Raw genomic sequence first — 26,371 nt, 5'->3', positions numbered from 1 at the left:
TATGAGATAGCACAGAAAACAGTCTGGACTTAACTCAACCAGCAAACATGCAGGTGCTCTTCAAATATTATTTTGGGCTCATGAATTAGGAAAAGAAATTCTACCATCTCATATCCAGTGCTACACATTAGAAAATTAATTTCTTTTCTATGACACACATTTATTGAAAAAGTGAATGGAGAAGAATACCTGTCCACAATAAAGTTCTTTTCCAGCTCCATTTCCTGTCCCAACAACTTCTCCCATCTTCTCCCATTCCTCATCTTCTAAGGACCACTTATAACACATCACAGCGTCTCCTTCTCTAACGAGCCTTGTCTGTCCATCTTGTTGACCTGGTGTAGCCAATATTTCTGGACCAGGAAGCCTGAAATCAATAGATGTTGAAAAATAGCCTGTTGCATAGTACACCTAAACAGTAAATAAAATGAAAATGTTAGGCAGATACTTATAGCAACACAAAATACAGCATCTGCTGCACACTTAACTCGTAAAAATGTCCACACTATGTCCAGATACAAACATGAAACTATTATTTACTCTCACAAAACTAGCAGTTATTGTTAGTATCTGTGCAAAAATATACATCACTCTTCATAAATAACACCCTGCCAAAGAATCACTGAAAACTATAATACCTCTCAAATATTAAGGGATAACTGTCCATAATGGTAGAAAGAAGGATAATTTTCAAAGAAGTAAAAACTGAACTTTCATCATGTTCCTTGCATTAAAAAAAAATATTTCTTTAGAACTGCTCATGACACAAAGAATTTACAGGCTCTCTTTTTTTTTATTTTTTAAAAAAAGAAGTAACACAGAAGAAAAACCACATCTGAGCAGCACAACAAAACCAGTCTCAGGAAAGCAGTAAGATGGTTGAGTATAAGATTCACTGATGTGCGACAACTCAATTTTTTAAAACATTAAAGAGTTATGTAAAGTCTTTGGTCAAAATCTCCTATGTACTTTGGATAAATCTAAAACTTTCTCCCTCAACATTACGTAATTTTCTGACAGGTCCCCTTTCAAGGACTTATAGATGTTTTACCCATTCGACACAAATAAGGATACCGAGGCAATTATTCGTACACTTTGCAGTAAGTGTGCACCTATTTACATGCAGTAAGTGTGCACCTATTTACACAAGTGACACTTTTATAGACATTTTTCTTCTACTGCATGATCAGATTTTGAGTGATGAGGTATCTGCAGAAGAAAAACAAAGATAACAATAAAGACAGATCAATGTTACCGATACCTAACTATTCATTTTTGAACATAATTTGTGAAAACTGAAAGTATCTAAATATAAATTAATTTAATAACCTATAAATTGATTCAGTCTTTATCATTGCAATATATCAGGCAAGTGACTCTTTGAACAAGTGATTAATAACTGCGACATAAAATACTGAAAAATGGCACCACTAGAGTCTCAGCAAACATGTTCCCAACTTTGTCAGGTGTTCACTAGATGGCAGCATCAAATAGATGTGCCAACACTTGCACAGGAACGTGTAAAAACAGCTGTCCGCTAAAAATATACAAGATTTACATTCACACACATACCCTGCAAGCCACCATATGGTGCATGGCAGAGGGTACTTTGTATCATTATTAGTCAATTCCTTTTCTGTTCCACTCGCAAAATAGAGTGAGGGAAAAACAACTAACTATATGCCACAGTACATACACTAATTTCTCTTATCTTGTCTTCGCGAGTCTTACGTGAAATGTACGTTGGTGGCAGTAGTATCACTCTACAGTCAGCTTCAAATGCAGTTCTGTAAACTTTCTCTACAGTGTTTCAGAAAAAGACATCGTCTTTCCTCCAGGGATTCCCATTTGAGTTCACAAAGCTCCTGCTGAGAATTCCAAACACTGTAGCAGTACTTAAGATAGGTCGTACCACTGCTCTATACGTGGTCTCCTTTATAAATGATATGGTATCTATCTAGGGTCCACTACTAAGCAACACAAATGGGCACTGTGGGCTGCTGCCTCTCCAGGCCATTGGTGACAACTGTGGGACTGGCAGGAAAACAGACAACAACATAAGCACACAACATTTTTGTCAATCACATCTCCTGCAGCCACTACAGTGACTCATGGTGCCATCCTAGCCGCTAGCAGCATGGGAGTTGCCACAATCAGCACATCCATTGTGGGGGCTGATACTTCTTTCATAGGTCATGTGCACACTTGTCGTCATGGCAGTATTCTTCCACCTGGCAGCTATAAAGGATACCGCCCAGCCAATCAGAACCAGTTCACATCAGAAGCTGGTCTGGTCCAAGTGCTGACCACATTCTGTTAGTTCCTGAGTCGGAGTTCCCTTTACCTTAGCACAGTTGTTGACTCCAAGCCACATCAGAGTCTTTACTCCACGTCTCATCGCAGTTCAAACACCATTTGCTGACACCATCGCACTGTGTCATGGCCAAGTCTGCACACCACATCTTATCCAATTCTCCACATCAGCCTCAGTTACCTTTGCTCCGAGCCATATCCAAGTCATCACTCAATGCCTCATCTGATTTCGCTACTCTGTACCCAATGGAGCCCATATCTCCGCAACATCCACAACTGCCACACTATCTCCGACCGGTTACAAGCTTCCACCTCTCCAAGACCACTCTTCTGGACTGTCCTTAAGCCCTGCCACTCTGCAATAATATGGCTGCATTGATATTGCACAGTATCAGGGACTATTGATGAATCAAAAACCAGTAGTGCTGATTCAAGTCTGAATGACTGTTTTGTTGTATTCTGTTTACGAGTGTAAGTAAAGTTCCTTTATCTTGCTACCTGGGTGAAAAAAATTATCAAGGGGCTCTCAGCCATGACACAAAATCTGGCAACAAAGTGTGGATTTCGTGTGCTTGCCCAGTGCAGATACCCATCTCTGTGCACTACTTAGGACAGTCACTGCTACACCTCCCTCCCCCACTGCATGTGTGTGTGATTTCAGTATGGCATCGATGTTCCCAATCATACAGGTGCAACAGCTGCTACAGCGCATGAAACAGAATAACGGAACTTCTACTGAACCTAAGCTACACGCCTCTCACTACCATAAGCAAAGCAGACCCTATCGACATTGCTCCCAGGTGAGCCTGTCAGCATCATGCTGACATCCCAACAGCACACCTTCAGCTGGCAGAGCCTCTCAGCACCGTGCCAATATCCCACGAGCCTTTTGTCTGTCTGTTTAACTTGTGTTAGGTCACATACCTGCAGCGATGCCTTCTCCTTGTGTGCCCAACACTGCTCGCAGGTTCCAGTTAGCATCTGGTCTCCGTCGCCACCTCCAGTGCCAATCTTCCTGCTGGAGACTACCCTCTCACTGCAATGATGTTGGGTCGGGTGCTTTACTGGTCCGTGTGTCACCTCTCACTGGCTGCCACTGACTACTGTTGCCAACCTACCATTCCCAAGAGTGCCACCCCCTCCACCCCCTACCGGGTGGCAGCTGCATCACCTCTGAGCTAGCTTTGCCACCTCTTCTTATGAGTGAAGGATATAGTAGCTGCATGGGATCCAACACAAGCATGTGCTGCGGGCTATCACCTCTCCGCGTCACTAGCAATACCACCTCAGGAGAGGCAGGAAAGCGGTCAGACAATGGTATAAGCACAAGGTGTTGTCAGCCCCATCTGCTGCAGCCACCACAGTAATGCATACTACCAGCGTTGCCACTCGCTGTGCGAGAGTCGCTGCACTCAGTGCTCTATATCATCGATTCTTCTACTGCAGGTCACATACTGTTGATCGTCACGGCAGTATTCTTCCACTAGGCCCGATGCCACCCACAACAGTGAGCCGTCAGTGCTCATCTCTCTATCACTCCCAGATTACACTGGCCATGTCCACAGCCCATCCGACGGAGCCCACCCTTTCCACATCGTCCACTCTGCCTCCAAACGTCTTAGAGATTCTGCCTCACCCGGCCTTCTTTCCTGTACCATTTTTGAGTCCTAACTCTCTCCACCAACATGGCCAAACCAATGTTGCCCTAGTAAGAACTCTCACAGCACAACAGCAGTGACTATCAGTGGATTGAAACCCAGTACTGCTGATTTAAGTCCGAATGAGTTGTATTCCCTTTATGAGAGCAAACAAAGCTCTTACTATCTGGGGCACACTAACTGATGTAGTTCTCTCTGTCACGACAAAGAAGATGAGCTACAGTCTCCCAAAATTCTCCCGATAAACCGAAGTTGACCTTTCACCTTCCATACTACCATTCTTATGCGGTCATTCCATTCTGTATCACTTTGCAACATGATGTCATTACATTTAATCATCGCGATTGTGTCAAGCAGCACACTACTAATGCTGTATTCAAACAGTAAGGGATTGTTTTCCCTACATATCTGCATTAACTTACATTTTTATACATATACAGCATGCTGCCATTCATCACGATGACAAGAAATTTTTTCTAAGTCATCTCATGTCGTCCTACAGTCACTCAACACAACCACCTTCCCATACACCACAGCATCACCAGCAAACAGCAGCAAATTGCCGCTCACACTGTCTGTCAGATAATTTATATAGACAGTAAGAGCGATCCTACCACACTTCCCTGGGGCACTCCTGACAATACCGTTGTCTCTGCTGAACACCCTGTTGAGGGCAGCTGGTTTCTATTACTCAAGAAGTCTTTGAGCCAGTCACATGCTCTGCCCTTCATTAACAGTCTGCAGTGGGGCAATGCAATATGTCACATGCTCCCCAAAATGGAACAATATCTAATCCATTTGTTGCCCTTCATCCATGGTTCACAGAATATGGTATAGGTTATTCAGTTTCTGTATAGTGACGGTTTGAAACCAACTGAATTTCATCAAAGAATGAAGGTAAAATATGGTAATGCATGTATCAAAGCAGCAAGTGCATGAATGGAGATGAAAGTTTGAAAATGGAGTAATGTGCATGGACGATTCTCCTTATTCGGCTAGAGCATATCACACCCTGACTCTAGAAAAAACAATAGTCGCTGAAGACATAGTGATGGAAAACCAGTGAGTGACACTGGATGACACTGTAGTAATTATTGTAAAGTACATGCCTCAGTAATTTTCACCAAAGATGAAACCTGGGTCCATCATTTACCAATAACCAGAAAAAGAAAAGAACGAGTAAACGATTCACTCTTCATCAGCTCAAACAAAGGTCAAGTAATGAGTTACAACAATAAACTGCTGTAAAAAAAAGATAATTTATATAAATACATGATCAAAATGACTTTCTATAAAACTTACAGGCTATTTCTTGTCTCTTGATAATGTTTACTATTTTATTTGATTCTCTCACTTGCAGTATAACAGAATCGTACTTCTCCAAGTACAACACAAAAACAGGCTTGTCTCCTACTTTTAGGACTTGCCAATCTCTTGACTAGGCAACACATTCCTTCTTGCATGAGATATATTGATTAAAAACTGCATCAATTTGCTATCTTCTGGGCTTTTCCATGCCAAGTGGTTTGATTTTGGAAACGTAACCACATGAACATCACAGGTTTTGCTGAAATTTTGTGTGAACAATTGTACATATTCACTTCCAGAGATACAATCATTTTTTTGACACCATAGCACAACTATCGAACGTAAACCCTGAGTTTTTGGCAACTTTGAGACATGGTATTTCGAGCAATATTTTCTTGAAAGAAAATGAGGGCACCTTGTACAACTCTGTGCACTCTATTAATAGAAGTAATTTTTATAGAAGATTTCTTGAGCAATTTTCATGTAGGTAATTTGATACAAAGTAGGCTGAAAAATTGACGCTTGAAAAAATGTGAAGTTTTGCTTTTTATATCTCTGGAAGTAATAGCAGGATAAATCTGAAATCTTACATATAATAATTTACAATACAAGGTTTTAGGATATAAAATTTCATTCTCCTACTGCTTTCCAATAGTTTACAAATTGGGGGCAAAGTTCAAAAATTTGTAAAAATGCTAAAAATGCCTATTTTTAGCCCACCTTCCCAAAAAGTCTTCTGCAAACTATTCCTGGATTTTTCATTAGGAAGACCATTTTCTAAACCACACAAAAAAAATTAGATTTAGTTTACGGATGTGAGCATATAAGGCTCTAAGAAACAATAGGCGAGGTGTACTTAAAATATGCTCATATTCCGATGGTACTCAAATTAATTTTAACATTTTTATTAAGATTATAATTATTTAGTACTCTCTAGGGAAGGTGATATTAGAAAGTCCTGATGACTAGAAAGTGAGTCAGAACAACTTTTAAAAAGAAATAATAAGGGATAAAATAAACCAAAAGGGGGTGGTGTCTTGTCACGACTCGTCATGACATATTTCACCCTGTTTTTCTGTAATGACAACTACAGAATAAACAGTTTGTACACTTCAAATTTTAACTTTGCATTACAGATGCACTGGACACTGAATAACGCAATAGTAAAATGGTTACTAACAGCTGCAACACACATCGTTAAATCTGCTTTCAAGTTTTACACCATTGTCACATCGTGTAAGTTTTGGGGAAGTTCATAGCAGCCTGCCTGACAGTTTTTGGAAAGGATTCATGTAATAGAGAATTCTGAGTATGTCTCTTATTGTGTAATGCTACTGACATGGTAGTTTAATTCCAGATTTAAGTATAGTGTATTTTGTTTCCATAGTTTGCACTTTAACTGATTAAAATTTGTGTGAATGTGTTTTTATGGCTCATGATGACAAACAAAGCTGGTTCCTTTTGAAATGAGAAAACCAGCAACCCCATCACCACAAAGCCATGCCTGATAGCTGTGGAACAGCAGCCACTGGTGTGTTTCTTTACCATAGGTCCCCAAGCCTGATATGGTTTCTTTCCACAAGATCCCAAGCCTGATGATACATTTCTGTAATTGTCAGTAAACAACACAAGACGAGGTGTCTCTTAGGATCCTAGCCTACGTTTTCTTCAAGATACTTGAATTTGTTACAGCTGCCATTTATTTGCTGTAGAATGTCATGAGGGAAACTATATTGCTGGCCAGGCTCACTGAAGGTGCTGTAATAACTGCAATAATATGCTGTTCTAGAATGCAGCACTTTTCACTCCTTGGCCAATAAAGTGAATTTGTTGGGTCTTGTGGGTGCATAACGCTTATTAAAGCGTCCTGCTCAGCAGAAGTCTCACAGGTATTTCCAACCCCAACTCTAGCATAAATGCATGCAGCATACTGTCCTGGCTGAAGGTCCAATGTTAATATATCTCCTCCACTACTGTCACAGATTTTGGTCAAAAAAGATGATGCATCATTTGAGAAACTGCTGATCTGAACTGCTGTTTCACCAATTGACAAAAAATAATGATATTCTCTAGTTACTGCTAAAGTATGCCTATGTTAAAACTGCTTTTCTTGTAACACTTTATTTTGTTCAGTTTCTTCTTTATTGGTCACCAAGGAGTGAAAAGTGTTGAATCCCAAAACTTCACATTAGTACAGAAACCGACAGGTGGCTGCTGTTCCACAGCTATCGGATGTGGCACTATGGCAATGGATGTGCAGGTTTTCTCATTCCAAAAGAAACCAGAAGAGGTTAAGCCACATGGACCACAGCAACACATTTACACAATGTTTCATCAGTTCAAATAAACAGCAAACTGTGGAAACAAAATATGACACACCTAAAACTGGAATTAAACTACCATGTCAATAGCAGTGCACAATAAAGACATACTCTAAATTCTCTATTACATGAATCCTTAGCAGATTGCTACAAAGTTCCCCAAAGCTTACGCAATGTGACAATGATGTAAAACTTTTTACAATGTGTGTTGTACTGTTATGCAAGAATTTTACTACCATGATGTCCGGTGCCTTCATAATACAAAGTTAAAATTGAAGTTCACAACCAGTTTGATTCTGTAGTTATCGCAGCAAAATGAACAAATAAATAAATCTGGATTATGTATTCAAGAGAAAGAGCTCCACAAACTGAGCAAATCAATAATGCATTGCTCCACCTAAGGTCCTTGTGTACGCATTGATTGATCGAGATATTGGCTGTCCTCGTGAGGGTTATCATGCCAAGTATTGCCCAACTGGTGTGTTAAATCGTCAAAATCCAAAGCTGGTTGGAGGACACTCCTGTTAACAAGTGAATTATGGCAGGGAAGGCTCTTAGATCTGCACTAAATTTCAAAATGCAGTACAACTTAGAGAACAGAATTTGGTGCTAAACAAGCTTTCACATTTGCCATTTGGTTTGAAAATGGGAAAACAGAACTGCCAACACCAGAACACAGGATGCTACCCATAAAAGGTATAGCTCACAAAGAAACATTCCACAGAATACTGAAAAACATATATGGCAAGCAAAATATTGATGAATAGCTATTATTGGTGAAAACGAAGAATGGGTGAGCTGGGGAAGACAGAAGTTGAACGTATTATCTAATGTGTGACGGGGTATTGTACTGAAGATCAAATATCATGAAAGTGGAGTGGAAATTGTGCATACCTGAACATGCTGTAGATGATCTCATATGGTAGACGCACTTAAGCTGTCGACACTTTAGACCCAAGAAGTGCCTGGGAAAATTGCGACGAGACTGTTCTGACAATTACTGAAAACATGTGAAATTTGTGAAACAAAACAAGACTGTTACCATTAAATATAAAGGTTTTGTGTACCCTTTGTTGGCAAAAGGATTAAACATACAGTAGTGCTCGAGTTACTAGGACCTTTCCCTAGGCTGACATGAGGAACAACACAAGTTGTAACTATCAAGCTTTTCTCGATATATACAAAACTGTACCCACTAAAAAAGGCCATGAGCAGTACGGTAATGAAAGAATGGAAGGATCTGTCTCATAAATGTCTGTACATCAAAAAAAGTTGTCAGTGGCCATGGTAACCAGTTTGAACGTAAGAAATGTGCCCAGACTAAGAAGACATCATGTAGAGCCACTGTTTATTTCATGATAGAGACCAGCATCGAAAGCTGTGGAGTGAGAGAGAGAAACTACATATGTCAGGTGTAACCGTCATAATCAAACAAGGGTAATGGAGTCAGTTAAAAGGCAATTTTGAAGAAGTTGGGTTGGGTTGTTTGGAGGAAGAGACCAAACATCAAGGTCATTGATCTCATAGGATTAGGGAAGGATGGGGAAGAAAGTCTGCTGTGCCCTTTCAGAGGATCCATCCCAGCATTTGCCTAGTGCAATTTAGGGAAATCACAGAAAATCCAAATCAGGATGGCCGGACGCAGGATTGAACCATCGTCCTCCCGAATGCGAATCCAGTGTGCTAACCACTGTGCCACCTCGCTCGGTTTTAATGAAGTAATCAATAATGAACCACAAGATTCTACAAAAATTCTGGTTAACAGGGAGCCTGTCAACCTGAAGAGAAAAATTCTAATTAACTACACTGATGATGAGATATGGGAGGAGAAAATCAGGTGGAACAAATGCTAGTGAAGAAGGCCGATGCCGTGAAGCCACAGTATGACAAGCTGAAGCATCAGATAGTGTATAGAAGGGATACCATCTCCTGGTTAGGTAGCATGTTCAGTTAAAGAAGGCTAATAACAAAATTAAATTCCATCAGTCCAAAAATGTTCTTAAATATTGTTGAAATTACGCACATGAATATTCTAAACTGGAAAATATACGAACTGGCAAAATTTATGAAAGAGAACATGTTTAAAATGTCTGTAAATATTATATGATAGAAGAAGAGGTGGAAGAAGACAGCGAGGATATTGACCACGATTCAATTGAACGTGATGTAGGACAATATGAAGAACAGCGCTGTCCACTAAAGAAAAGAACTGTTAAGCCCATGAACAGTGATTAATATAGTATGTGTTTTTTAACTGTCTGTGTCATTGTGTTTTATGAGTAGTGACAGCAGCAAAGTAGATTTGTTTTGTGAACAGTGAAAGGTTTTTTAGATATTTATGAGGGTCATAGCGCGGCAGCCACAAAGTCAAAGATTGTTTTGAAAACCACACTGCATCACTAAGCAGGACCTACAGTTTAACACTGATTCTGATCCACAATGCAACTCTGCATTCTTCGTATCGGCTAACATCACCAGAGGCGAAAGAAGTTATAAGTGACAAATGAAAATCTTAGGATTGACCAGGGATCATGCCAGAGACCTTTTGATTTGCAGTCAGGCACTCTAAGCTGAGCCACCGAACCCCATGAAAATAGTAATGGAGATTAAATTTGAGTTTAGAAGTTTTTTGTCAATTGCTAGGATGACAGCAAGTAAGTATTCAGTTTATTTATGGATGGTGCACTACACATGAAATCAATGGGAAAATCAATATCACATTCTCAGTAGCACCTGTTGGTGATACATATTATTATTATTTTTTGAACAGTTATGAAGGGTACCACTGACTGTCATAGCACGAAAGATTAATCTGGAAACGCAATACAGCCATGACAAGCTTCAGTGCTAAATTGAAACTAAACATTTTACAATTATCAAGAGCATGGTTGGGTCTAGGCATTGGAAGTAACACACTTTCCTAACAAATTCAATAAATGAAATAAAATATGTACAGTTATTCTTTCAAATAAATATTTTTCTACTTAAATCTGAGGAACTTTAATATCCACAAAGTAAAGAGAAATGCTTTTGTTAAGGAAACATGGCCATATTTCCCAATGAAACATGTTCTCCCTGTTAATCATTCTTTATCCATGTCCAATAGCCACCAACCAAACTGCTGAAATTAAGCAGGAGCACAAAATATAGAAGAAAGGAGGTTACATATACTGGCAGTTATTGCTCTCCATAATTAACACGTACCTCAGCCTGAAAAGGATCTACAAAGATGGGTCTAGACAGTGCAAACAGCCTTTTTAGAACCAAATTGGGACTCTCCTCTTGCGGCATGATGTACATGTCGACAAAGGAACATAAAACTATTCTCACATACTGCCATTCAATAAGCTGCCTTTAAGTATTGAACCAATGTTACCCATGAATTATCCTGTTGTCATACATTTAAGACCTACTGGACAAAAGTTACAGTGTAGGCACCAAGATAAACTTCGTTTGAACGCCATTCATGATAGTATCCAGAAAATTAACTGACTGCTTGAAAAACTAAGAACATGTAGAGAAATCAAAAGACAACAAAATTTACGACGACGACATAACTACACCTGCACCTACTTTGACTCATCTTAAAAGTTTGAGGCATAAAGTGGCATCAAACCACAACCACACTATCACCTTTCGCATAACTTCTGCAATGCATTAACCCATTATATTTTTGTTTCTTGTACTAGCTATATGGTCAATCCATATGAAATGGTCCAGTAATGGTTGCTTGACCATTTTTAAATATTTTAATTTTTATAGGTGATTGCCCTATATCTGAGAAGTTCAAACCAGTTTTTTTTTTAAATAATTTATCTTGGATCTTTATTGGATGGCGGCCGTTTTTATTTGTAGGTGCATGACGATTTTTCAGTCTGGAGACATTAGCGAAAACTTGAATATCTCTGCACTGGGTTAAGTTACAACATTGCAATTGGTTGGTTGGTTTGGGGAAGGAGACCAGACAGCGTGGTCATCGGTCTCATCGGAGTAGGGAAGGATTGGGAAGGAAGTCGGCCGTGCCCTTTCAGAGGAACCATCCCGGCATTTGCCTGGAGTGATTTAGGGAAATCACGGAAAACCTAAATCAGGATGGTCGGACGCGGGATTGAACCGTCGTCCTCCCGAATGCGAGTCCAGTGTGTAACCACTGCGCCACCCCGCTCGGTAACGTTGCAATTGACACGATTATTTTTAGAAAAGTGTCCTCTACAACGTTGTCTATTACACAAAATACCCTAAATTCGAAAATAACCAGTCAAAATGACCTCCAAAGTTTGGTATCCAAATTTTCAAAAATCCACTTTTTAGACCCAAAAATAACAAACAAGGAGTGATTTGTGGGAGTCTATTTTTTCCTATAGTTAGATATCATACACTACTAGCCTCATATAGAGCAAGAACACTTACAATTGATAACTTACAAAAACTCAAAAGTCGTCACTATGTTTCTAAAATCCCAAGTCAGTTTTTGAAGGACAAAAAAGGACAACTTCATGAAACTAAATGCATAGTGCTAGCTGATTTTGCAGAAAATTTTACATTTGTGATTCAGGATGCAATACAAGGGTACCACTGGGGCAATGCCCAGGCAACAGTGCATCCATTTATTCTCTACTTTAAAAATGAGAAAGATGAAGTTTGCAATCCTTAAATTTGCTTTCTAAGCGACTACTTTGAGCACAACACTTTCGCTGTACATGTGTGTCAAAAGTATGTAATAAATTACATAAAAGAAAATTTTCCCAAGGTTGAGAAGCTGATATATTTTTCAGATGGAAGTGGTAGTCAGTATAAGAACAAAAAGAATTTTTCAAATCTGTGCAACCACGAAGTAGACTTTAGGTAGGAGGCTGAATGGCACTTTTTTTGTATCTTGCCATGGTAAAAATGCATGTGATAGAGTAGAAAGTACAACAAAATGTGAAGTAAAGCCAGCCTGTAAAGATCAACCACAGACCAAATTTTCACAGTACAGGACATGTATGTCTTTTGCAAGGATAATATTAAAGGCATTACCTATTTTCTAATCAAGAAAGAAGTGGTTCTGCATAAGAAAACAACACTTCAAACCAGATTTGCAAACTGTATAGCAATAAAAGGCTCAAGGCATTTCCACAAATCCCTTGGCATTTCAGAAAACTAAGTTTGATGCTATGCAACATCAGAAACTGAAATTTATGAGGATCATTGTATCGGTAAAATTACATCTCTGTCTTTAACAGTGAATGACATAGGGGCATGTGTGTATGATGAACAGTAGTGGCTTGCAAAGGTTGAAAGAATAAGTTTGGAAAACAATGTTTTTGTGCATTTTTACCACTCTGCTGGCCCAAGAATATCATTCAAGAAATCTACTAGTGACAAAGTTTGGATACCAATGAAAAATGTTTTAAGGAAACTTTCAGTGCTTGAACTTACCACAGCAACTGGGAGGTCTTATTCTATATCACAGAAGCTGACTGAAGAAATAAGTGTTCTTAACATTCACTACCAGGTTTAGGAACAGTCGCATCTCGAAGGATGTTAATTGAAAATATTTATTTTAAGTTTGTCAAAATAATATAAATGTTAATTTCAGTGATGTTTCCACTTTTGTATATAATTCAGTACTTACTTCAATAATAATTGATTATATCCCACCAATATCACAAATGAATAGGCAACAGCCATAAGATCAGTTGTAGAGTAATGTGAATTATCTCCTCATTTTCAAAAATTCGTATCATCAGATACCAATGCTGAAATTTTTACAGTACTTTGCTATCATATAGGTGTACAAACTATGCAAAAATCATATTTTTATATTCAGTCCCACCTGAGATAACCAACCCCAAACTTCACAAAAAATGAAAATTTTCAAATTTCAAACATTTTAAAATATTAAGGAAACATTTGTAAGTGTTCTTGTTCTATATGAGGCTAGTAGTGTATGATATCTAACTATAGGAAAAAAATAGACTCTCATAAATCACTCCTTGTTTGTTATTTCTGGGCCTAAAAGGTGGATTTTTTTTAAATTTGGATACCAAACTTTGGAGGTCATTTTGACTGGTAATTTTTGAATTTAGGGTATTTTGTATAATAGACAATGTTGTAAAGGACACTTTTCTATTCATATTTTTGCTAACATCTCTTAACTGAAACATCGTCACACACTTACAAACGAAAATGGCCGCCATTTGGTAAACCTGAACGTTTGAACTTCTCAATTATCGGGTAATCACATATAAAAAATTAAAATATTTTAAAATGGTCAAGCAACTAACTTAATTTTTATTGGACCACTTCATTTGGATTGACCCTACAAGCTGGCTGCCCTCACAGGGGGAGATGTGTCTTGTCCAAGCCACCAATGCACTACCCCGCCAGTTGCATGTTTTCGGTCCCAGCATCGTCTGCATACCACAAAGGGGCCAACTTAAAGTGTGTACAAAGTACATTATACTGGCCGCTTGACTATCCTGGCTTTATATTACCCACACCACCTCTGAATTACAGAGCTCATCATGAAAGTAAGCACATGAAGGTCACACAGCTTTCTTACAGTATCACAACAACATAGAAGTAGTGAATTGTGTCAACTGACCAGCCAGCACTAGACATGGCAAACAGTCAATATTGATGGACGAGGGGCCAAGCAGTGGGAAGTGAAGGGGACCATTTTTGTACAATCTTGAACTGTCTAGTTGTATGACAGTGGCAGTAGTCTCACATCACTAATAGAACTCTGACCTACTGAAAGCCTTGATAAATGCCTTCTACTGGTACCACCCAGTAGGGATGAAGATCATCATCTTAAAGTTTAGGAGCTTAAAAATTATCATTGCCAAGCAAATTTAAGCGTCTAAATGCCGAATACAGTGTATCTAGGTACTTACAAATTTTTGTCAATAAGTGCATTCTTACTCTTCATGCTCATCAACTTTGAAGTAACCTGACTTCTGAACACTTCTCGTTCTTCACTTGGTGCCATACGTTCTTCATCTTGGGTGAAAACACGTACAGTCCCATCACTGAAACCATAAAAATTATTAATTACTCCATTGTGTTCTCTCTGAATAGAAGATAATAGATATGTTAATGCTACTTCTTTATATCTTCATAGGACACCTAAGACCTACTCTTTCACATCTATGACTTTTTTCCAATCTGTGAACTAATTTTGATGTAGTCAGGTTGTGTAAGAATCCATATCTGTATTGTAACTTGTTCTAAGACTATTAATCATGCTCAGTGACAATTAACAAGCAGAATATTTCAAAATTTCGCCTAAACATTACAAGTATAATACACACACAATTTTGGATGATGTTTGGTTCATTGGGCACTCAACTGCACGGTTATCAATGCCCGTACAAATGCCCAATCGTTGCTCAGTCCAAACTCACCACTTTCATGAATGATGATGAAATGATGAGGATAACACAGTCAGTCATCTCGAGGCAGGTGAAAATTCCTGACTCCGCCGGGAATCGAACCTGGGACCCCCTGCTGGGGAAGGAAGAATGCAACCACGAGACCATGAGGGGAGGATACATATAAAATACTTAGAATCTTAAAAGCAGTATGAGGAGAAGATGAGATGAGCAGACAGCTCCATTTTGCTCATGTAATGTGTGTTGTCAACAAGTTAACTGGGACCCACATTTAGTGCTAAATTCTGTGCTAAACGGACAGCACTTGCATATGTTAAGATTGGCTGACACATACTTAAATGTTTGGTGCAACCTCAGAAGAAATTGCCTGATAAACTGATAAAGAGACAAGATGGTGCACATCACTGTAATGAATTTCAGTTCTCTGTAAAACTAAAAACATCTCTGGTTATGACCGAGTTACAGTATTTTTTTCCATCATGAAGTATGACTGCTGCTGCTGTTAGAACACTATTTGCCTGATCTCTTGTTATTTATGCCTGCTGAGGCCACCTGCAGCGATTTTTTTTTTTTTTTTTTTTTGCACTTCACGGTGGCCCTCTTCTGTGTTGAAGGCTGGACACCATTAACACCGAATAACGAGCTGAATAATTTGTCTACTCCACAATTACATTTAATGTTATTTTCCTTAGTGTAGCCCTATTTTGCAAAGATTAACCCCTGATATGCCCAATAATGACCTTATCCTATACAAGGGTTGCCAAGTCAACCAGCCCTCACTGTGGTCAGTAGGTTATGTTACAGCTGCAGCCTGTCTTTTTCAACAGTGGTTCTTTCCGCATTATAAAAAAAACCTTTCTTGGCATCTGTCATTGCAGGAGTGTTCCTGACCATAAGAGGGATCAGTTCTTTCCTGCACCCTTTTATTTATTCCCTTGTTCGCTTCAGTTTCTCTTCAAATAGCAGCTATTCCTGCTACATAATACAGTCATTCACTTGCCGTTGATGCAAACTGCCTGTTATAATTCAGTCTACCTTGTTCGTGTGTATAGAGCTATACAAACAAAACAAGCATACTCTGCCACAGAAAGATCTTGCTGAGAATCTAAGAAAATACAGATCCTATATAAAATGATTAAGCATGGGGGAGGCTTCTATTCAGTCACTCTTAGACCAGGCTGTTGTGGCAATAAAAGACAGCAAAAGGAATGGAGGACTCAGAAATAGGCATCCTTCCTGCTGAAAAGTGGGTGAACAAGTTAGATACAAATAAGTCACCATATCCAGATGGAATCACAATTAGATATTACAGGGTACTCCTCAGCACTGGTCTCATACTTAGTTTCCATTTATCATGAATCTCTTGCTCAGTGGAAAGTTCGACTGAAAAATAGCCCAGATAACTCAGATGTGTAAGATGTGTAAAAGAATGAGCCCGCAAAATTACAGATCAATATCTTGAATGTCAGTCTGCTGCTGATCTAGGGGCCAAGTAACAAATGTGACATTAGTGCTCATAGAAACGTAAGTTTGATCATGTTTCTGTTCTCTTTTTCCTATGTTTCAAATCTGAATACCTTTTTAGTTTATTCTGTGATTGTTATATTGCAAGTTTAACTGCACACTGAACTTCCAATAGTCATTATCTATGTTTGACTTTTGCTGGCATACTCACCTCATGCTCACAGCGAACTGCACACACCTACAGATATTCTAGACATCCAAGGTGTCTACCTCAGACCATGTACTTGGTCCCTCTGATCATTACTGTCAGATAAAGCTAAGGACAGGCTTGGTAAAGTCCATAAAACTGCAGGCCAACATAAGGACATTCTTGGAACATAAACAACACTTTTCTGGGGCATTGGCAAACTGAACATGGGATGAAATGTATACTGGAAAACACTGTATATGCTAAGTTCTCGACATTCTGCACAGAGTTTAAATTAATTTTCAAGTAGGCATTTTAAAACATAGCCAATTCAACAGCAGCAGCTAAGTAACATGGATGGATAACTGTGGGTATCTGAAAGTCCTCACAGAGACAAACTTATCAGTTACAAAATAGCTACCCTAATTCACAATTCCTGGATTACTAACACAGGTACAGAAATATATACAGAATGGTACTGTTTGCAGCAGAAAAGCTATTCAATTACAAAATTATATACAACGTAGAAAATAAAAGCAAAAGTAGAGTGGGATACCATTAAAAATGAAAATGGGAAAGTCAGACAATTATAACAACATACAAGTAAGAGATGGGGGTAAAATAATGGAAAACCCTCATAATTGGTAAATTTTTAATGTGGCTATTTCTTTGGTACTGAAGAGTAGCTGCAACAAAATCTTCCTAAAACACATGTAGCACTCGCCATGACCCATACAGCAAATACAATTCTGGCGTTTCTCACAACAGAGCTTTAAGCCAGGAGCAGGAAACAGAAATTAGAAAATAAGAAGCCATCTGGCTTACATGAGGTTCCAGTTTGTTTTAAAGACAGCATACAAGCCCCGTATACAAACATAATACATGCGTCTTTTTAACCCTAGAACTGCCGGGCTGGGTCTGTGAGACCCACTGGTTTTTGTTTCACTGAATTTATATTCTTATAGTTGCTGATTTGACTCTAGCACCCTGCTACCTTCCTGAAATATCCAAGAGAAAGCATTATTGTGTGAATAAGGTTTTTCTTTGTTTAGTCATTGTTTGGCAGTCTTTCAAGGGTCTGTCAGACCCAGCCCGACCATTTACGTAACTAATTCCTGCCAGCGCAATCCCATTTTTATTTTGGTGTATCATTGATTAACTAGTTATTTTGTGAACTATGTGTGATGTCCTAACACTGAATTATCATTGTCAGTAGTCTGCAGTATAACATGGCAAGACAAAGTCTTTCTTACAGTGAAATTTGCAGAATTTTGTATGATGATCAGACTGAAGCAGACGATTCTGATGCGGACCCAGACTTCAAAATAAACCGTTATCATGACAGCAATAGCGAAATAAGTGGTGATGAAGATGTTCAGTCATCTGCCGACACCGATGCACCTGCTATTGCTGATTCAAGTACAGCTCCTCTTACTGACTCAGGTACGTCACCTATACGCTATTACAAAGGAAGGAAGGAAACTACTAAATGGCGAAAAACGTGTTTCCCACAAAGCGTTCGAACAAGACATCACAGCATAATTACAATGCATTTGCCTGGAAGTATTCGAGCTGCAATGGATGTACATTCACCGCTAGAATTATGGCAGTTATTTTTTAGCAATGCATTGATTGATACAGTTCTTGAATCAACCAATATCTATATTGATTCAGTTCCAAACAATTATGCAAGTGACCCGAACATGGCTAGGCCTGCCAGTTTTGATGAACTGAAGGCATATTTTGGCCTACTTTACTTAGCTGGAACATTGCATGGCGGTAAAATGAATATTGAAAACTTTTGGAATACAGATGGGACAGGAATTGAAATCTTTCGTGCAAGTATGTCACTGAAGAGGTTCAGATTTTTGACTTCTTGTATCAGGTTTGACAACATCCATACAACGGAAGAAAGAAAAGCACAAGATAATCTTGCTGACATAAGAACCATTCTTGATATGTTTGTCTCCAGCTGCAAAGTATATTTTGCTCCATCAGAAAACGTTACTGTGGACAAAATACTTGTTCCATACGGAGGCAGATGCAGGTTCAGGATGTATATTCCAAATAAACCTGCGAAGTATGGGATCAAGGTCTACATCCTGGCTTTTTCTAAAACATACTACATAAAACATTTGGAAGTTTATGCAGGTGCACAATCTCAAAGACCGTAAAAAGTCAGTAATAAGGCAGATGATGTTTTCCGTCTTACAGACCCAGTAAAAGGGTCTGGAAGAAATCTGGCAATAGACAATTGGTTTACTTCTTACCCACTCATCAAAAAACTATTACAAGAAAAGAATATTACTGTTGTTGGTACGTTAAAAAAGCCTGAAATTCCGTTTGACTTTTTATCCAAAAAGTCTAAAGAGAGTACTCAAGTATGTTTGGATTTCCAAGAAGATATCACATTACTTTCATATGTACCAAAACAGAACAAATCAGTACTCCTTTTGTCGTCAATGCACCATGACGATGAAACTGACAGTGACAGTGACAGCAGTGGAAAGAAAAAACCAAGTATAATAACGTACTACTACAAAACCTTGGGCGGCGCAGACGTCGTTGATGCTGTGTGTGGTGAATATTCTGTTGCTAGAGGGACAAGACGGTGGCCTCTGTGTGTCTTCTTTCAGTTGTTGAACATTGCAGCTCTCAATGGCTACATTGTGTTCAAAGCCAACAAAAATGTATCAGACGAGAATACCTCAGAACACTAGGAAAGTTTCTCATAACACCATATTTGACAATGCGCGCAACCCAACCAAACCTCCCACACGACATTCGCAGGCTTGCCTCTAACCTCTCCAGTACCGAAGAACAAAGAATAGCCGAAAATCCACAACCAGGGAAAAGGGGAAGATGCTACAAATGCAAGGACAGCAAAACTAAATACTTTCGCAAAGTTTGCAAATTGTGGTTATGCTTGGCACATGCAGAGATGGTTTGCGGCGACTGTTTTGAAAAGTGATAACTTTAGAGGACGATACTTCATGAACTATTCTTCAAATTCATGATTTCCATTTATACAACGAAAGTTCATCATTTTTGCTTCTTATTTCTACAACTTACTCTCATTTATAGTCTTATTTCAGTCAAATTTACTTATATTTTCAGTTTACTGACATTTAGTACTACAAATATGTATGTGTTTCAGTTTTTTCAGTAATTTTTGTATGATGCAGAAAGCTGAACTAATGTCACTATAGCATTGAGTAGTGCCTAATCAAAATAAAAATTCAACATTTGATCTAAACATACTGTTTGTCATTTGTTACAAGTGATTTATTTATTGGGTCCCACAGACCCAGCCCGACCGTTCTTGACATTATTTTTCACCCGACCATTCTAGGGTTAAGATAAGACTAATGAGTTACATGAATAAATACACCCAATTTAACAAGCCAAACTTTGGTGTCCAATGTGTGAGATGTACAATGTGGCAATTACAGAATTCACAGAAGTGGTACTTGAGGCCCTCGACAAGGATGACAGTTATAGGCATATTCTTACACTTGTTTAAGGCTTCTGACATTGTTGGTCATAAATTACTACAATACAAGCTAGACACTATGTGTAAGCAGAATATCAAACAAGTGGTGCCAGCCTTCACTGGAAGGTGCAAAAAGGTAGATAGAGTTCACATGTCAATGGATGATAAATTTCCAGTGAAACAATCGTCAGATAACAAATATATAAACATAGTATCCCTCAAAATGCGTATTGGGTCCAATTCTGTTCTAAATGTATATGAATAACCTTCCAGAAAAAGTTCTTTCATTGATGACATCATGGTCACTGACAAAACACCAGAATTCCTATTAGAGAAACCCTCAAGGATGTTTACGATTTGGCAGTATGTTATAAATTAACACTGAACATAAAGAAAACAACAATACACACTTCAGCACAGAGAAGGAAAACAAGATAGTCACAATAAGCATAGACGATAAATGTACAGACTGGTAACAACACAAAGGTTTTAGGGATGAATATTCAATGCCAGTTAACACGGAATAAACACACACAGATGCTGGCTAAAAAGGACAAAACAAGTCATCAGGTTGTAGGAGCCAATATTTGTGGTGACATATTATCCTACGTACTCCTTAGCTATGGTATTCTTTTCTGGGGATGAAAGACACAAAAGAGGGCCACAATTTTTAAACTTCAGAAATGGGCCTTAAGAATAATAACAAGACGTGCTAGTTGGGTTCATTGTGAAGAACTGTTTTAAAAAAGCTTGGTATCCTTACTGCACCAAGTTAGTACATCCATCAATATATTGCACATACCAGGGACAACATTACTAAATATTTCACTAATTGTTCTATACATAATCATGGAACAAGAGTCAGTTTGGACTCACATTTACCACTGAAAAACAAACAAAAAAACTCAAAACAGCATTTTCAGGGTTGCCACAAGTTTCCCCAAGTGAAATTCCCTGATATTTCCCTGATTTCCAGACAAGTTTTAGCGTTTTTCCCAGACAAATTTTGAAATCTCAAGGGTAAGTTAAGATGTAAGTGGACAATCTATCTTTGCAGCTACGGTGCACGAAACAAAAAAGAATTGCAAGCAGATGGCATTTCCTGATGTGAGCAAAAATCTTAAGTATTAACCCTTTCAGACCCTCTGGCTACAATTGTGTACATTAACTTTTACAGTCTGTTAGCTGCAACAAAAGTTTTTCTTCCCTAAGCTAACCTGAGCTACACACTTGCAAATGTTCAACTTCTTCATCTCATGCAAATGCTGCCAACCGTTGGGCATCACTATAAAAATATCAGCAAGTCAATGTAGCAGTGGGCAGCAACTCTTAACCATCAGAATACATGGTTCGCTATATTCCACTGTATATTTGAATATTGTTGTTGTTGTTGTTGTTGTTGTTTAACACATAAATTATTAAATGATCATTTTACTATTTATTACAATAGAGAATATTTCATAATCAGTTGTTTTAGTCCTTAAAGTGAAGCCTAGTGAACAAAGTACATTTTGGAAACGGGTACATATTATTGTATAAATCTTGCTCCTAAAATCATTAAAAAATCACCTAAGACCACTACCATATAAAGAAAAAGGTTTCTTCCTCCAGAAAAATTTCGGGTCTGAAAGGGTTAATATCAACATTATTAGTAATGAATTGTTTTTAGATGGAGAAAGCAAGCCAAATGATATGTTATGTTTCATTAAGACCACTGATGTTATTTTATTTCAATTAAATGAAACACATTTGGTGACACAATTACAAATTAGCTTGGAGTCACAAGACGGATTTGAAATACCTTCAGTGGTTTCAGAAATGAACTCAGAAAAAAGTAGGCTTCCTGAATGAAGTGTATAAGGCAGGGAAGAGTTGCATAAATCAACACTAAAGGTGACCACCAGTGCAATGTTGTTGGTTATTACTAGACCGCGGATTTTAGGTAAAAACCTATTTTGTTCCCGAGTTCCTATTTGCATAAAAATTTGTACTTATGCGTTTCATGACTATTTACACTTAATAGTGTTAATTCTATAGGACCTAAAAAAGCCTATTTCGACGTTAGTATCTATTTTTGCCTATTTCGGCTTTAATATCCTAAAAAGTGCCTATTTCATCATAAAAGACAGTGGCTCCAAGTTTTTCCACACTATACGACACACGGAAAAAAATATTTTCTGCCCAGCATGCAACAAGGTGGCTAGCTGATATGCGCTCATGCTTCGTATTTGCCTAACACTTCGGTATTTTTTTATTTTTTTATATCGCTATCCCTGTTAATACCAAATACTCTTAATAGGTGTTTGTTTTATTATTCATATGTAAAAAATAGATCACGGATCTTTAAGTTAAAACCTATTTTTTCCTAAGCTCCAATTTGCATATAAGTTAGTACTTATGTGTTTCATGACTAACTAAACTGAATACAGTTAGTTCTATAGGACCTAAAATTGAGTATTTCGACGTTAATGTCTAATTTTGCCTATTTCGGCATCAAAATCCTAAAAAGTACCTGTTTCGTTAATCTGACAGAGTTCTTGTGTTTTCAAAGATTAGAAAAAGGAAGTAAACTTAGGGCTTTACATCTCGTCGAAGGTGAAGGTCATTAGAGACTGTTTACAATTCCTTTGCTTGCCTTACTACCAACAGCACTCGGCACGGTTGAATGGTCATCCATCCAAGTACACGCCCAGCGTGAAAGCGCTTAACTTCGGTGATCGAATGGGAACCGGTCAAAGAATTGAGTTACACATTAGAATCGAACTTGGGAGTACTAAATGTTATATTTGAAAATATTTCGTTCATAAGATTCTGGCCAGCTGTGTATTTTCGCACATAAACTGTTTCATAGGCCTTAAGCTGAGCACGGATTAAAAAATCACAATGTTAATCATAGACGCCCTCTATAGCTAAATTACTGCCCTTCGAGCATTTTCTCGCTGCTATCTACAGGCAGTCCTATCAAACTACTCTGTTTCGTGAAAGATATTATACGTGAATGTTCCGGTTCGAAAAATAATTTGCCAGTAGTGAGATGTTTTCATCTGAAGCACTGGTAGATTCTATTCTCTTGTTCAGAAGGGGCGGCCATCTGTCAGGTGCCATATGTCCAGCAACGAGTATGGTACTTCCCCTACTGCTCACATGCACTGCAGGGGGGGAAGAAAAAAAGCCATCGTTCACTTTCTCCCAGCGAAAACAAATCAGTACATTGTGTAGCGACCCACATGTTAAGTGTTACTGACGTTCTAGGTGCAAAATACATTCTAGTTTCTGTGTGAGAATACTACGCCATACCAGAAACAGCTAGTTCAAAGTCTACTCACATAAGGCAGTGGCTGCAAGATTTTCCGCATTATACAACAGATGGGAAAATTATTTTCTGCCAAGCATGCAACAAGAAGGTTAGTTGATGTTTTCCTTAAACTTCTTATTTTCCTGTCACTTAGGATTCTTTTTTATCGCTATCCTTTAGTAATACAAAATACTCTTTATATGCGATTCTAAACTGCAGTTCCCTTTTCTCTCGTATTAGGTTTCGAGTGTTAAGAAATCGCACTTAACTCAGCATGCAGATGCAATTGCACATAAAGCTAATGTTGAACGAAAGTCAAAATTGAAGCAAACTCTTTTAACCAATAAATCTGGTGAATCCTCGGAAAAAAAACAAGTTCTGCAGTGATTTGTGCCATGCACTTGTGGCAGCAAACATCCCCTTTCGGAAACTAGAAAACCCTATTTTCAGAGGTTTTCTTGAGAAGTACTGCCATCAGTCTATTCCTGCAGAGTCAACTTTACGTAAGAATTATGTGGATTCAGCTTACAATGCTGCATTGCACAGAATCCGAGAAGATGTTGGAGAATCTTGTAAATGGATTTCTGTGGATGAAACTACTGACAGTCTTGGCCGTTACATTGCAAACCTGATTATTGGCAAGCTAGATCTAGATGCTCCATCCAGGGCTCATTTGATTTACTCAAAACAGCTTGCAAAAACTAACCAAAAAACAATAGCACAGTTTGTGAACAATGGGCTTAAGGTGCTATACCCAAATAGAGTGGATGAGAATAAGGTGCTTCTGGCCGTCACTAATGCTGCTGCATATATGATAGAAGTGTTTCAACTATTAAAAGTATTCTACCCATTGATGCTGCATGTAACTTGTGTAGTGCATGGGATCAACCACATAGCAGAGCAAGTAAGGCTACAAATTCCTAAAGTAAATAAAGTAAAAATTTTTGTTAAGGCACCATCAGGAATACAGATATTCAAAGAACAGCTTCCAGATGCCCCATTGCCGCCAGAGCCTGTTGTCACCTGCTGGGGCACGTTCAAATGGCTCTGAGCACTATGGGACTCAACATCTTAGGTCATAAGTCCCCTAGAACTTAGAACTACTTAAACCTAACTAACCTAAGGACATCACACACACCCATGCCCGAGGCAGGATTCGAACCTGTGACCGTAGCAGTCCCGTGGTTCCGGACTGCAGCGCCAGAACCGCTAGACCACCGCGGCCATCGCTGGGGCACGTGGCTGATAGCAGCAGAATACTATAGTACGCATCTCTCAGCTGTCCAGAAGGTGGTTGAAAATATACCGGAGGATGCTGCATCCATTACTGCAGCAATGGAGTTACTCAAAGATTCTTCTTTAAAACGGGACTTACCGTATTTACTCGAATCTAAGCTGCACTTTTTTTTCCGGTTTTTGTAATCCAAAAAACCGCCTGCGGCTTAGAATCGAGTGCAAAGTAAGCGGAAGTTCTGAAAAATGTTTGTAGGTGCCGCCAAAACAAACTTCTGCCGTCGAATGTATGTAGCGCTACACAGGCATGCCTTGGAGGCACAAAGATAAATACTGGCGCCAAAACCTCTGCGTCAGTAAATAAATTAAATTATCCATCGAAGTAAATACAAATTCTGTATTGTTGTTCTTCGAATGTTGCAGTGTTTCAATGTACTACGAAAATCCGACTGGCAAGACTGTTAGGCATGTTTGTCAATATGGCCAACTCTACATTCTGAATTTTTTCCTACCTGTGAGAAGAGATCATTGCTAACAAGCACTTTTATGAATTGTGAATCACATATAGTACTCTCTTCACCATAAGAATAATACGAATATAAACATTTTTCCACGTATTCTTTCGTGTTTGCTACTATCTCATTTAAATCCTGTCTGCCTGATAAACTATGAAACTAGAGTGAGACAACAGCAAACGACTCATTACCAGAATGCGACAAACAATGCATGACACAGTACAGTAATGCATCATCAGCTTAGAGTGACGTAAACACCTACAACAAAGAGAACGGCACTTAACAGATCAAAGAAAAATAAGCAATCAATTCAAACCAGACGAAGCACGTGAAAAAGGAAGCACCTGACACATAGCAATGGCTACCTGGTAAAGCTGAACTGCTAAGCTTACATCTCTAACCAAACTACTGTAGCTGTATCGTCATTCATTGGACCTAAATTGTGTTCATATTACAATGGACCAACTTTGTTTCGATTTGGAGGTGCGGCCTAAAACTTTTCTCTCCCCTTGAATTTCGAGTCTCAAATTTCAGGTGCGGCTTAGAGTCGGGAATTTTTTTTTCCATTGATTTCGAGTCTCATTTTTCATGTGCGGCTTAGATTCGAGTAAATACGGTATCTTACATTAGGGCCCACTACACATTTATGGCAAGAATAATTTCACAATTAGAAGGCTCAGGGAGACCTATCTACAACAATATTTCTTTGCTTGAAGTAGTCAAAATGAAAATTAATGAAACACCAGGTGAAGTAGGGGAAAAAGTACGGGCCCAAAAGGCAAACAGTTTTGCAGAAGGAGTTGGGTGCAGCTGCCGACATACTTAGTGGAAAATCCAGCACTCCTGACTGCAGCATTTCTGTCCAACATGTGCCGAAAATGAAGTACGCCCCTGTCACATGTGTTGATGCAGAACATTCTTTTTCAGCGTATAAATTGATTCTGACTGACAAGCGCCACAGTTTTTCACTAGAAAACCTGGAAAAGATTTTGGTTATTTACTGTGAAGCCAACTATAGTCAGAATATGTGAAACTATGAATGTATTAATTAAACCATTGCCACATCTTTTTTTATGGAGATCTTTATCTTGCTGGAACTCAAAAATATTTGGAGCTATGTTCAACATTAATGTTGTAGATTGCTGTGCTCTGTAACTGTGTAAATATTCATTCTCCTTGTTTTAATGACTAATAAGATGTTCATA

General features: G+C 38.5%; 1 protein-coding gene across 1 annotated transcript in view; it reads right to left on the bottom strand.

The window, feature by feature from the left end:
• LOC126183759 (phospholipase A-2-activating protein) overlaps positions 1-26,371 on the bottom strand; it is a 118,451-nt gene that overhangs the window by 37,701 nt on the left and 54,379 nt on the right. The window contains exons 6-7 of the mRNA XM_049925987.1: positions 14,482-14,616; positions 190-367 (exon numbers count right to left, since the gene is read on the bottom strand). Of these exons, the coding sequence (XP_049781944.1) occupies positions 190-367; positions 14,482-14,616 (313 nt within the window). The remainder of the gene's footprint in view (positions 1-189; positions 368-14,481; positions 14,617-26,371) is intronic.

This window comes from Schistocerca cancellata, chromosome 4 (genome assembly GCF_023864275.1).
Source record: "Schistocerca cancellata isolate TAMUIC-IGC-003103 chromosome 4, iqSchCanc2.1, whole genome shotgun sequence".
Classification (NCBI taxonomy): Eukaryota; Metazoa; Arthropoda; class Insecta; order Orthoptera; family Acrididae; genus Schistocerca; species Schistocerca cancellata.
Note: the sequence above shows the minus strand (reverse complement) of the source record. Positions and strands in the feature narration are given on the sequence as shown.